This window comes from Perca flavescens, chromosome 17 (assembly GCF_004354835.1).
Source record: "Perca flavescens isolate YP-PL-M2 chromosome 17, PFLA_1.0, whole genome shotgun sequence".
Taxonomy (NCBI): domain Eukaryota; kingdom Metazoa; phylum Chordata; class Actinopteri; order Perciformes; family Percidae; genus Perca; species Perca flavescens.
Genome location: NC_041347.1, coordinates 8,694,440 through 8,708,046, shown reverse-complemented (window position 1 = coordinate 8,708,046; position 13,607 = coordinate 8,694,440). Strand labels below are relative to the sequence as shown.

At 41.8% G+C, this 13,607-nt stretch overlaps 1 protein-coding gene across 1 annotated transcript in view; it reads right to left on the bottom strand.

Moving 5' to 3' along the window:
- Window positions 1–13,607, bottom strand: part of LOC114572384 (synaptic vesicular amine transporter-like) — a 79,770-nt gene that overhangs the window by 54,485 nt on the left and 11,678 nt on the right. Inside the window, exons 8-10 of the mRNA XM_028603995.1 lie at window positions 8,495–8,538; window positions 5,197–5,257; window positions 1,606–1,701 (exon numbers count right to left, since the gene is read on the bottom strand). Of these exons, the coding sequence (XP_028459796.1) occupies window positions 1,606–1,701; window positions 5,197–5,257; window positions 8,495–8,538 (201 nt within the window). The remainder of the gene's footprint in view (window positions 1–1,605; window positions 1,702–5,196; window positions 5,258–8,494; window positions 8,539–13,607) is intronic.

Sequence of the window (13,607 nt, the reverse complement as noted above, 5' to 3'; positions counted from 1 at the left end):
GGCCAGTGTTGAAAGTGTGTGTTATCATTTCGAGCAGAATCACGGTGAATCAGAAGGTTTCTGTTATACAAGGTTGCATTACATTACCCTCTTATCCTCTGGCAGAAGACACACACATAGGACCAGCTGTTATAGAAGGTGCTACACACATAGGACCAGCTGTTATAGAAGGTGCTACACACATAGGACCAGCTGTTATAGAAGGTTCTACATACATAGGACTAGCTGTTCTAGAAAGCTCTGGACCTCAGCTGTCTGATGTAGATATGGTCACCAAAGTTTACCCACTGTCAAATATGGTAATAAGCTATTTTCACCTATTTAACGATTTGATTTTTAATGATGACACCAGTGTGTTCCCCATCCCCAAAAACCCCAGGGTGTATCCAAAATTCTACACTGCCAACTTCTACTTATGAGACATATACCAATATATTTATAAACTACTACTCCCACTATAGAGGCGCCCTAGAACCTGTTACAAAGCTGGTTCACTTGTAGTTCCTCCGGGGTGGGTGGGAGGACTGGTTCGGCTCCTGTGGTTCTGCTGTTGGCCTTGAACGGGCTTCATTCCATTTCAGATTGCCGCTGCCCGCCGGCCGACCGAGCAAACAGTACATGAGACAAATACATGAAACTGTATTTATTATTATTAATATCTTTATTGTTTAAATCCTCAAATATAACATTAGACAAAAACATCAATATTACGAATATTATGTTTTTGTATCTTTCTATCCGCCGAGCGGTAATTACTACGTCACTTCCGGAATATTCCGCAGATGTTTTTAAAGGTTATTACGGTGCATAACTTACTGGAACAAAACAGAGCAACGTGTTGTTGCTGGTGACAAAACCACTGAATAAATATGTAGATTGAAGCGATACTGTTGTTAAAGACCTGCTGATCGCTATCCGATTCTCTGATATGAATGCCTGCATTGCATTGTGGGAAACCGGCTTTGAATGCGTCCATCTCGGCTCATATCGTAGGCTACAACAGCATACTGTAATATTTCCCTGGTAATGGGACCAAAATAATATTATTAAAATTAAGAAATGAATACCATGATAACATCTAAATAAATGTTGATAGATGTAGCGTTATATAATAGTTCTAAAAATATCAATAAACAAAGCAATCCAGCTTCCCTGGCCGAAATAATAACATTAAAAGAAATACATATAAACCATGATAAGATCTAGTGAATAAATGTTGATTAAAACAGCGGTTATTGGGCTAAAAATACCAATAATAGCAAAGCTGTATACAGCTTCTCTGCTGCAGCCTGACTGGCAGAAAGAATCGTGCTGGGATCACGAAAGATGTTTCCCATTGAAATACATTAGTTTAAATAACGTGCTCAGCATCACGAAAAAAATGAGATAAACGTGTCTGTGTACACAAATCAATAGATTAAATTACATGACTATATCACGAACTGCCGTGAGATTATTGATTTGAATTGACACATTTCTGACAATGTCAACAAATAAGTACCATTTGTGTGGGTTCTCCCATTTGTGTGCATTTTGAAATACTGACTGAATTTCTTTTTTAATGTGTATTTTCTTAGTGAGTACTGAAAAGAGCATTATAAATACCTAGCTGCCATTTACTGGAACACATGGTCTCCATCATCCAGATTGGCAGCATTGGCTCCATCATGGCAAAGGCCATATTTCCAAAACAAATGGCACCTGGGGAGGAGGATTGAGCATAAGTTGACAAAGTGTCAGTTATACTCTGTTTTTGTTCCTTGGTCCCTATTTGTTAAATTTCCCTTCCAACCTCCAACCTCCGACCTCCAGCCCCACCCACCCACCCACCCACACCCACCCACCCACACACCCACACACCCACACACACACACACACACACACACACACACACACACACACACACACACACACACAGCTCTCTTTGTTGCTGTGTTTCAGTAATTCATGTGATGGAAAAGGCTAACTGGCACACAAATGCAATTTTCCTGCCACATACATGTGTATGTTCCAATGCAGATAGCAGTAAGAATGAGATCATGGCTTGATGAGTTCAGCCTTGGGTAGACTCCGTGGGTAGAGTCCGTTTGACCTGCTAGGATTGTGAAACTTGTGTTTCACAATGACTGTTGGCCTGTGTTCATATCATTCCTGTCTGTCACTGCAGAGGATCACCACCTTGTCACGGTGAGAAGGCGTGGGTTTGCCTGTGTTGTCGCTCCTGGCAACAGCTTAAACTTGGAGGCGCATGAAAGGGAGGAATGGCCAGTCTAAACTTAGCCCAGGTAGTGTGTTGTTACTGGGCATCTGTAGTTATGGACTCCCCTTGATCCCGGCCTCCTCTGGCCACATGTCAAAGTGTCCTTGAGCAAGACACTGAACGCCAAGTTGTTCCCCGGGCGCTGTATGTAGCTGTCCACTGCTACTAATTCTTAGGATGGGTTAAATGCAGGGATTGAATTTCACAACATTGTACTGTACGATATGTGACCAATAATAAAAAAAGTTTCTTTACAAAACACATGTCTGAGCAAGCTTAGTTAATGAGGATATCAGAACCTGGGGGCAATTCTAGGATCAGATCTTTAGGGGGGCCTTGCAAAAGTGTTTACCCCCTCCCCCCCCTTGCTAAATCAGTAATTTCACTGGATAACAATGAATATATGTATGTATTATTATAACAGAGGATACATGCAAAATATTGAACATATGAAAAAACTACAAAAGTCCCTTATGGACTACCAGAATCATTGATAATGAGGAGTAAAATATTTAAAATAAAACTTTCCTTGACTGAGTTACAGGTGCATAGCATTGGCTACAGCGACACAGGATATTAAACCTCTTTCTTTGAACCTGTATTTGTTTGCCCTCTGTCACTAACAGCCAAGTTTGCAAACTCTAAATTGATTTAAAAAAATAAAACTTGTTTTTATTATTATCATTTTTAGGGGGGCTGAAATTAAATTTAAGGGGGCTTGAGCCACTGATCAGAAGACGTAGGCAGTACAATCGGATTAACAATCAACTGTAGTTTTTTCGTCAGCTCTACAATCATATGTCTTGGAGAGCAGTCTAACCCCTGACTGCTGGACAAATGTTAAACCCAAACATGCAGTGAGGGTGAATTGAGAAAACCTAAAAGAGGCCCCTGTTCGCAAGGTGCAACCCCTGATATCATGTGGAAAGGCTGGGGACATGGAATCTGATCTGGGCATGTTCTACTTGGATTCTCTACACGTCCTACTTCTGTTATGTCAGCTCATTGGTACATGTGGCTGTAGTAATCCAACAACACAACAGTTGTAAAAGAAGCCATCATGATGAAAAAGAAGGCTTTTCAGGCTCGCCTCTCCTGGGTAACTTCTGAATCAGCAAACAGATATCTGGATGCAAGGAGGACTGTAGCTTCTGTGGCTGCAGATGAAGGCAGAGAGGCCATGGAGGAGAACTTTCTGTTGGCCTCAAAAAGTTTCTGGCAAATCATCAAGTCAAACAATGAGTAGAAACAATGGCTTACGGTGCATTCAGACCAAAAAAAACGATCCGGTGATTAGCAGGGTAGTGCGGCAGGGGGACTGTCAGCCCATTTCTGTGATGTCCTGTTGTGTTCTTAAACCCCCCAACAAAGCACAAGTAGACTTTATATTTCACAGTTAATGTTTTCCGTCAGATCGTTTATAGATTTAGAGGTTTTTCCGACCCCACTTGAAGACAGCTTCATTTCCCAGGAGAGAGAGAAAGAAAAGAGAGGAGCGAGACACAGCGAGTGCTGTTGTAGGAAACAGTCAGCTGTTACACAACCTCGCGGGCAGTTCAGTGTTTGTCTTTTGTTTTTTACCCTCAAAGTGTTTAAAACTTTCTTTTGGCAGTAATAAAAGCAGTGATGTTTCCTTTTCACTGTACAGGATTCTCACACTGCCTCAAAACACGTGGGTTTGCGTTACGCCAAAAGTTGAGTTGGTCTCAGCTTTACGGCACAGGCCCCGTGTGTTCTTTGGAGTTTCCCCCTGCTGCAACCCCCGCCGCAACTTAAACACACTACCCCCATTTGATTGTTGTGGACAGAAATTGAGCAGCTAAGTACTGTGAAGCATCCAGTTTGGTGACCTAAGAACTGCCCCGTTTGCTGATGTTGTAGTTCCGCCTTCTTAATCAACCTGTGACCTCCAGTGCACACTGGGGCAGTTTGCAGCTGTGTGTGAAATGGATGTGCTAAAAGTCAGCACCTGGTACTGTGCTAGAAAACAGTGGATTGGCCCCTTTGGCAATGCTCTCAATTTAAAAGCCGTGTTCCAAACGCTACTCCATGTCATGTTTCGTCCCTGTGTCTAGTTGTTGTTTGAGTTTGTGTTACATTTTCTGTTTTGTTTTCCACTTCCTGTTTTATCTTGTAAGTTTTCTCTCTTCCTGTTGTGGTCTTGTTTTATGTCCTGCTAGTATTTTCCGCTTGTGTGATTACCTGTCCCCGCCCTAATGTGTTGCACCTGTGCCTAATTTAGTTGTGTATTTAAGTTCTGTCTTCGCCTCTCCCCAGTGTGAGATTGTCTGTTTCCTTTGTGTGGAGCTTTTGAGCGGTTTCCTGTATTCCTGTTTGCTGTTTGCTGTTGTTTTTTTGGATTCCCTGGATTTTGGACCTTTGCCTGTTTTCTGGATTTTTCCCTTGCCTGTTGTTATTTGGACACTGCTGCTGAGTTTATTTAACTGCTAAATAAACTGTTGTATTTTGAGTCTTGCCTCGTGGGTCCATTTTCTGTGTGCTTGATACTCCATGGTCTTGATCTTTGGCTGGTGACTGAGTGTGCAGACAAACAGCTAAAATGAGTTCAGAGTGTCTGAGCTTAAACTATTTTACTGGGCTCTATTTAGAATTTAATTGTGCTTGATAAATATACTGGACGGACTATAGCTTAAGGATGGTACATGAATTACATATAAGGAAGTGATGGAACACACTGAACACAGTGTTGTTCACAGCATTTTTCTGATGGATAGATGACTCTCTTTAACATGCCAAACCCACTTCACAACACAAGTCCAAGCAAAGTGCTTTAGACAAAAAACAAGATCCGGGTCAATTTCTCTCCCTGCTCTTTTCCCAGCCCCATTATAAAAGGCAATATTCCACTTCACGCTTCTCCTAAGTGGGATGACATTAGGTTTCTTCATAATACTGTGCTGCTATTATTTTCTTACCAGCTGCGATCAGAATGTATGGATCCTTCATTAGCGTCAACAGCGGGGTCCCCTTCTGACTCTGTGAAGGACAAAGGCACAAGAACAACATTATATATTAAATACAAAAAGCTTATACCATAGCCCTCAACCAAACCCACCTTTAAAATACTCAGGTTACAAATCTCAGTGATAAAAAAAGCATTTTTATACTTCCTTTGTATGTTTGCACACACTGCCAACATCACCTCCTTGAAGACCTTCCTCCACAGCGCTGCGGAGGAAGGTCTGGCTAGTCCACACAGCATTCCAGGATGGGAGAAAAACGTGCTCTGGTTTATTGGCATTTCTTTAATCCAATTACAATCGTCTTGGGTGGTGCTATGCGCCGGACGGAGCCACGGTGCCTCTGCTAAATAGTCTCAGGAAGGAACTTGTTTTGGTGGAACATGTGTACGTTCAAAAGTAGTTTTAATCGTGCAACAGAAAACTCAGATTGGACAGATAGTCTAGCTAGCTGTCTGGATTTACCCTGCAGAGATCTGAGGAGCAGTTAACCATAGTCCTCACAAATCCACCGGAGGTTAGAACGTCTACAATAAGAAAGAGGAAGGGGACAGACAATCAACCCTTTGTAATATTTGCAGGGGGGGGGGGGCAGCAAATTACTGTTATTGTACATTTTTGAAAGTTTTTTCAAAAATTAAACAGTCTTAACATGAATACAACATATTATTATAGTCCACCAGAGACGGTAGGCGGAGCTAGTGCAACAAACTCGCTCCTCAACTGCCAACTAACTAACGTCACACTGTTTGGATCTCTGGGAAGTGAGATCCCAATACACACCCACAATTCCCTCTTAGCACCATAGGTGAACGGAGATCTTCCAGATTGTAACTTTATAGAATTGGCATGTTATTTGGAGCAAATGAAAAGTCAAACACGTTATACATGTAAAACAGAGAATGATATATACTGCTAAATATAAGCAGAATAACATTATCTGAGCTTAATAGGACTAATGGAGGTACGGTTCACATTTTAACCGGTACCTGAAATATGGTACCCAATGATAGAGCCCTGCAAGGGTTTAAAATCTAGGCCTGAGATGCTTAGGCCATAGCCTTGTTAATGGTTATGTTTTTTAAAGTGATGACCAAGTAGCCAGCGGCTGACAGCGAGTTGACCAAATGTTTGATCAATTTAGCCTCTCGAATCAACACTTGACTTACCTTCAATAAAATCCATAGATATAAAACACTTCAAGCATATAACAATGTTAGTTTAAACATTTATTATCACCACTACTGTGAAAAGGCATCTTTGACAAGTGGAGGCAGGCTGCTGCACCGACGTGCAGAAAACAAACAGGCGATACAATCTGAACAAATCAACGCTACAGCCAGAAGCCCAGTCTCTTACAGAGCATCATGGAGTAAAGAGCACAGCATCCACAGTGGAGGGTTTAAGTCCAGTACTCATTTCTAACTCTTCCAGCTTTGTTGAAGACACACTCACTGAAACGGACATTTTGTAACCCCACCCACCATCTTTACCTAAACCTAACTGTCCCATTATTGTCCCACATGTCAGTTAAACGTAAGCCAAGAGTCCCGACCAAACGCATCTAAATATGACGCCAAAGGACTAGACGCTAAAGGAGACTTTTGCGCCAGTAACAAACGCCAAAGGCCCCTGACCAAGCGTTGCTTTTGACGCCGCTGGGAGTAAGAATGTGTTGAACATGCAGGTTTTTTTCAGTCGGTACCCTAAAAAGTACCACATTCGGTACACAACCCTATTGTGCCTTGCTGCAAGCCTCTGTGGAACCTAATGGAAATGTCTAATCAGAAAAGGTGAAAGCATCTGCTAATGACCCAAACCAGATTATCTCATTGGCTTTGTTTCCATGAGCAGATCTGCTTGGCTAGTATCTCCACTAATATATCAGATTATGGGTCATCCTGAAAAGAAGCAGCAGAGCACTCTTTCTAAGTGCTGTCTAATGAGTTCATTGAAGCTACTGTGAAGCGCTTTTCACTCTCTTTAATCTTAATACTGATGTATTTACCCTGCCCCAATCACCTTGCTACAGTTATAATTCAAACTCCATGCAGAGGAATAAGCATGGAGAAACAGACAAACGTGACTGACATCCATGGGTTCTTCCATTATTAAATCAGCCTTCAGTCACAGATCGAATCAATTTTCAGTTCAGCACCAGAAAAGGGGTGACAATATATATTTTTAAATGCTTTCCATTTATTACTTAAAGAACTGTCATAAAACACAACGCATTCAAGCCGGGGTCGTTGCCACATGACGCTTACTTTTTGTCACCTAAATTCAACCATAGTGTCTGTCGAAACGTAGACGTAGACATACATGTAACCGGCTACAGCTCTTACTGCCCTGTACCCGGCTCAAAGCCCCCTATTCTCGGGTGACTCAACTACCGACTGCTGCTGATAGGACGGAGCTCTGTAGCTGGCGTCATGGCTTTTTGAGTTCTTCCGCTCCTCCTGTAGCCATCACCGTCTCTGTCAACTACTTTTAAAATGCTCCGTTCACGTGAACAGAAAATTGCGTTGCTTGTATCTTTTCACGGCAACCCTCCATTAAGTAACAGCGACAGCAAAATTGCATTTCACACTATTATTATGGTTAAACTTTGCAATTAATCCGCAGTTCACTCTGAATCGTGAGTGTTGATTGATACGGACCACGGATCAACTAGGATCTGTTACACCACTACTCCTTTCCTTGTACTTCTTTTTCAAATAGCCTTCTAATTGGCTGTGGCCTGTTGCCTCTTGGCAGCCATTGTTAAAGACACCCATCAACTCCACAGATCAAAGAAAAGAGCCAGTAATGGTCTGACGAAAGATTACTTTAATTACTTACAGTTCCCTTTGTTGCTCTCATTCAGGTTATGTGGGCGTATACAGTTTTAAGTCAGTAATTTTAACTTCAGCTTAAAATGGATTGCCGAATTGAAGGTTGGATCCTGAATGTTAAATTGTGAGTGTCCTTGTTTGCTTGGGTGAATGTCAGGCACTGTAAAGTATTTTGTACTAGTTTCAGGTTAAAGGTTCTATGTACAGTAAGTGCAGTCCATTTACCATTTACCAAAGGCAATAGATGTTTTGTTGCATGTCATCCCCCTTCTCTGTTTCTCTTCACACTTCCTGTATGTATGATCTAATTAAGAAAAAAATGCCATAAAAACTTCTTGGAAATGTTCTGCAGCTGTAAAGGTCATCTTAATGAAGTAAGATAAGCTTTAGGAAATGAATGATCATGCTAACAAACTCACCTCTGGTTCCACCTTGGTGGGCTGAAGAACAATGAGCTGCAGAGCTGTAAAGACACACATTGATTAAAATCAATATAAGCTTTTGATATTTAAGCAGAGGTGGAAAAAGTACTCAAATATTGTACTGAAATAAAAGTACCAATACTTTGATGAAATCTTACTCAAGTAAAATTACCTATCTGAAAAATTACTCAAGTAAAAGCAATAAGTAGTTAGTTACTAGTTACTTATTTACATAAAAAAAACTGTAAGACGGGGCGGGGGGAATCTCTCCCATGTAGTGAAAATATGACATGGGGTCATAAATCCAAAACTATTTTGTTTTTAATTAAATAAAAATGTATAAACATCTATACAAATGTATACACATGTAATAATAACACATGTCACACATGACATTTAAAACCCTTAGAAAGATATAATGTGTAATTTTAGGTCAGACCATCCCATAAAATGTTTTCAAACAGTCAATTGAAAGTGAAAGTACCATACATTGTTAGTTCTGAGGGACATTCCTTTCTTCACAAACATAAACAACAGTTATAATGCAAATCAAGGCCAAATCACGTGTTTTGACCCCATAAATGGGTTGGACCCATAGACTGTTAATTATATTAATATAAACCGACCCTAATGTTCACAGCCCAGACTAGCAGCTAGCTTCTACACACCTAAGTAGCCCATACGAGCTAATTAGATGTATGTGAATTAATTTAGCCGGTCTCCTACATACTTGTCCTACAGAAGGGGTGGGCAAAGAAAGAAACCTTCAGAAAATGGCTTACTTCTTTTAGTTTTAGGCGATTTTACGGGATATCCAGGACTGGAATGGCCATCTGGCATTTTCCCAGTGGGCCAACGCACTTTTGGCCCAAATCTCCGATATAATAGTATAATAATTTTTTATTTATTTAAAAAAAAAAAATTGGGCCGCTATGGAAGAGAGAGTAGTTGACGACATGGTATAGAGTAGGCAAATTAACAGGGACTCTCAGGAAGGGACGGAGGCTCTGTGTGTGTGTGTGTGTGTGTGTGTGTGTGTGTGTGTGTGTGTGTGTGTGTGTGTGTGTGTGTGTGTGTGTGTACCTCACGTCATAACGACTGTAACATTAATGTGGCTGTCAGGTAACCTAACTGCTTAAGCTTACATGTAAAATGCTAGTGGTTGGCCAGCTGAAAAGTCTGTGTGATCTATAAAATCAGTTTTGATACAAGCATCAGTGTTCCTTGAATTGCTTAATGAGCTAATGTTATTCAGTAGCATTGCAAAGCCAAAGTGCTCTTTTCCAGGGCATATACTACTCTCAGCTTTATTGTAGCTTTTGGGAAGGGTAATGGCAATACAGTATCAAATATCAATAATTTAAATAAAAAATAAACAAATACCACAAATACACAAATAACTCTAAGAATGAATGAATTATTTAAGTGTAAGATCAACAGATAAGTCTTGAGACCCCTCTTGAAGGATCCAAACCTATGACATGAATGCAGAACACTAGGGAACTCATATCATAGAATGCACGCATATTTTAAGAGGACTCTCTGCAGGGAATGTGTCTGACCAATCACAGCGGGTGTGGGCCGCCACGGCCGATTTTTTTGTCCCAGTCCATCCCTGGAGATATCACAAAGCTGGTCTTGACTGCTGCATCCCTGGATGCCTGGTTGCTATTGCAGTGTAACTAGCAAAACTTCAGATGCAATTTCTCTGTCCAAAACGAATTTCTCCTTAGGGAGACTAATAAAGAGACCCACTCTGCATCAGTCAAGTTGTTGTATTTCTCTGTGTGTTTAGTATTGTAGTGCCGATTCAAATTATAATCCTTTAACACAGCGATCTGTTCTCCACAAACTAAGCACACAGCTTTACCTTTGATTTCAGTAAATAAAAACTTAGAGGTCCATGTTTGGTTAAAACCTCGGCACTCTGTATCAACCTTTCTTTCTTTCCCATGAGCTGTCATATTTGAGGGATAACAGCTCATTCACGTCCATGCTAACGTCTCCCACTCAGTTCGCGGCTCGCCGACACATCCATGGGTCCTACCCATAGACAGTAAAAGAAGGTCCGACCGTCCGACCTTGCAGTTCTTCTTCTAATTCTTTTTAATTGCGACTTGCAACCAGAGAAGAAGAAGCTGCATACGTTCGCACAAAAAAAAGAATGCCCAGGTCTGGTGTAGTTGTTCCGGGCGTGATTTGTTTTCTTCCTTTCGGTTTTCGTTAGTCAAAGTATTTCTTTTACTCAGTAACGGATGGCATTTGTAATACAGTACTTCACTCAAAACTTAATGAAGTACATTTTAAAATAACGATTTTAAAAACTACTTGAAAAATACAAAATATACAACTAAACTACTCAATACAGTGAGTAAATGTATTTTGTCACTTTCCACCTCTGTATCTAAGATAATACATAGTATTTAAAAAAAGTTTATGGAATTGTTTTCAACAATGTTGAGCTCACACATTATCTTTAATTATATTATTATTTGATATCAAATTGAACACAACGCATGGCGGCCAGTGCAGCAGCACGGCGTGCTGTGGGAGAGTTTACATGAGAGTTTACTCAAATTAAACCGGAGATTTACCACACTGAAGACGTTAGAGTCATAGTCGAGGATGAGTTGCTGAACTTTATTATGATCAAAATGCGAACACTAAGTCACGATGATATTGTGGCGATAGTAACGAGCAGTTTCAGCTCCGAGCGGATTGAGTCTTCAAAGGCAGTTTTGTCAGAACACCTTCCACACAACAAACGGTGGATCTCCCACAGGGGACCAAAGAAGGACATTAACAATGTCAAAATGTGCCTGCAAGCGCTTAATGAGTGCGGTGAAGAGACCCCAAGATTTGTATCGCACTTCCTGGATGAATTACCCCCGTCTCATTTAAACACATCAATGTGTCTGTGCTTCTCGGGAATATGCACCAAATCAATGTTGACATTGAGTACTTAAAAAGAACTATGGGAACTCAGGTAGCTGCCTGTGAAACATTACAGTTTCTGTTAAACTCGACAGCCGGCTGACTGCTGTGGAGGGGCACTGTGGCCCGGACGCTACTTTTCCGGCTGCCTGCCTCTCTGCTGTGGAGATACAACCGGGCCCTGCGCCCGACAGGTCTTCCCCCGACTGTGATGGAGAAGCCGCCGGGTCCTGATCCTGCCCCCTGCATTCCTTCTGGGGTTAATGGATGGTTGACTGTATTGCCTGGCGGGACCGACAGCAGTCAACCAGCCCAGTCTGTAGATCCAGCCCTGGGATGAACGCAGACCCCCCCCCATGGAGCACGGTGGTAAAGGATGGGAGCCGACTGAAGCAGGTACGACTGAAGCAGGTACGACTGAAGCAGGTACTTGAGAACCCTGCCCATCGAATCCCTACACCTCGTACTGTAAAAAGTTCAGCGAGGTATGTGAGAAAGAAAAGCAGCATAATCGGGACTGGTGTGGTAAGCAATATACTGGCTGTCAAAACTAAGATGGTAAAGGTATTTGCTACAAAGTTTGATCACAGTGTAGATGCCAATACTCTTAGTGAGTATTTAAAAAGGATACTGGGCCGGGAAGTGACATGTAGCAAAATAGAGACAACACAGAGTAGATTCAGCTCCTTCTGTATCTCCGCTGAATGTAATGATGTGGCGGAGCCGTACGACCCGCAGCTTTGGCCCGCTGGGTCTTTTGTCCGACGCTACTATGAGCCTCGTCGCCCTAGAGGAGCAGACGGAGGTCCATCTGGTCCAGAGGATGCCCCTCGCTCTCGAGGTGAGGGGCTGCTGCACGGTAACGATGCTGGGGTACCTATTATATGTGTGGGCGAGGACGGGATGAAGGCCAGCTGCTCCGTTGGGAGCATTAAATGCGGGTTGTTTCATACAACACTCGCAGGTTGCAAGTAGGACACACTGCTACTGATAGATCAAGACGTCTGGTTGTAGACACATTGCTGGACGAATGTGCTATTCTGTGCCTGCAAGAAACCTGGCTGGCGAAACAAGATCTAGATAAGTTGAACACTATACACATGAACTTCCTTGGGGCTGGAGAGTCCACTACCGACCTCAGTACGAGGCTGGTTCGAGGTAGGATAGCTGGTGGTGTAGCTATATTGTGGAACATCAAATATGACCCAGTGGTGAAGGTGGTGCGTCTAAATGTTGACTGGGCCGTTGGACTAGAGTGTAATTGTAATGAAAAGAAATGTATTATTTTAAATGTTTATACACCGTATGAATCATATGAGCATGAGGACGAATTTCTGAACAGGTTAGCTTTTATTCATTTATTCATAGAGGATAACAGCTCATCCTGTGTCATGGGTGATTTTAATGCTGACATGTCTGATAGCAAATCCTTATTTGCAGCACACCTACAGCAGTTCTGTAATAAGTCTAAATTAATTTTATCTGTTGCCTGACACAAGTTTTACCTACGTTAGTGAAATGGCACACAACATCTTGGCTGGACCATATTGTGACCACAGCTGATGCTCATGCCTCACTGGGTAATGTGGAGATTTGTTATGAACTTGCCACCTCTGATCACATACCTATTGCTGCACTGATAGATGTTGAGAATGTTCCCCTGCTGTCCAGAAATAATAATGTTGCTTTCTCAAGTAAACTGGACTGGTCAAAACTGAGCAAAGAGGTGGTGGCTGGATCTTCACTGCGAACGGAAAGTCTCTAAAATAATATTGCCCTGCGCCCAGATAGCTCAGTTGGTAGAGCGGGCGGCCATGTGTAGAGGTTGACACCTCGACGCAGCGGACCCGGGTTCGATTCCGGCCTGCGGACCTTTGCTGCATGTCATTCCCCCTCTTTCTTCCCTTTCACTTCTTCAGCTGTCCTATAATTAAAGGCCTAAAATGCCCAAAAAAATAATCTTTAAAAAAAAAAATAATATTGCCCTGCCTCATGAGGCCCTAATGTGTTCAGATATGAATTGTAAGGATGTGCAACATGTTGAAAAACTAAAGTTAAGTATGCACTCCGTTTTTATTAAGAAAAATGAAAACACGATGAGAGCAATAATAATAAAAAAACAACCTTACCGGTTGATATTGAAGGGGTTGGTAGCCCAGAAAAAATAGCTAAGCTT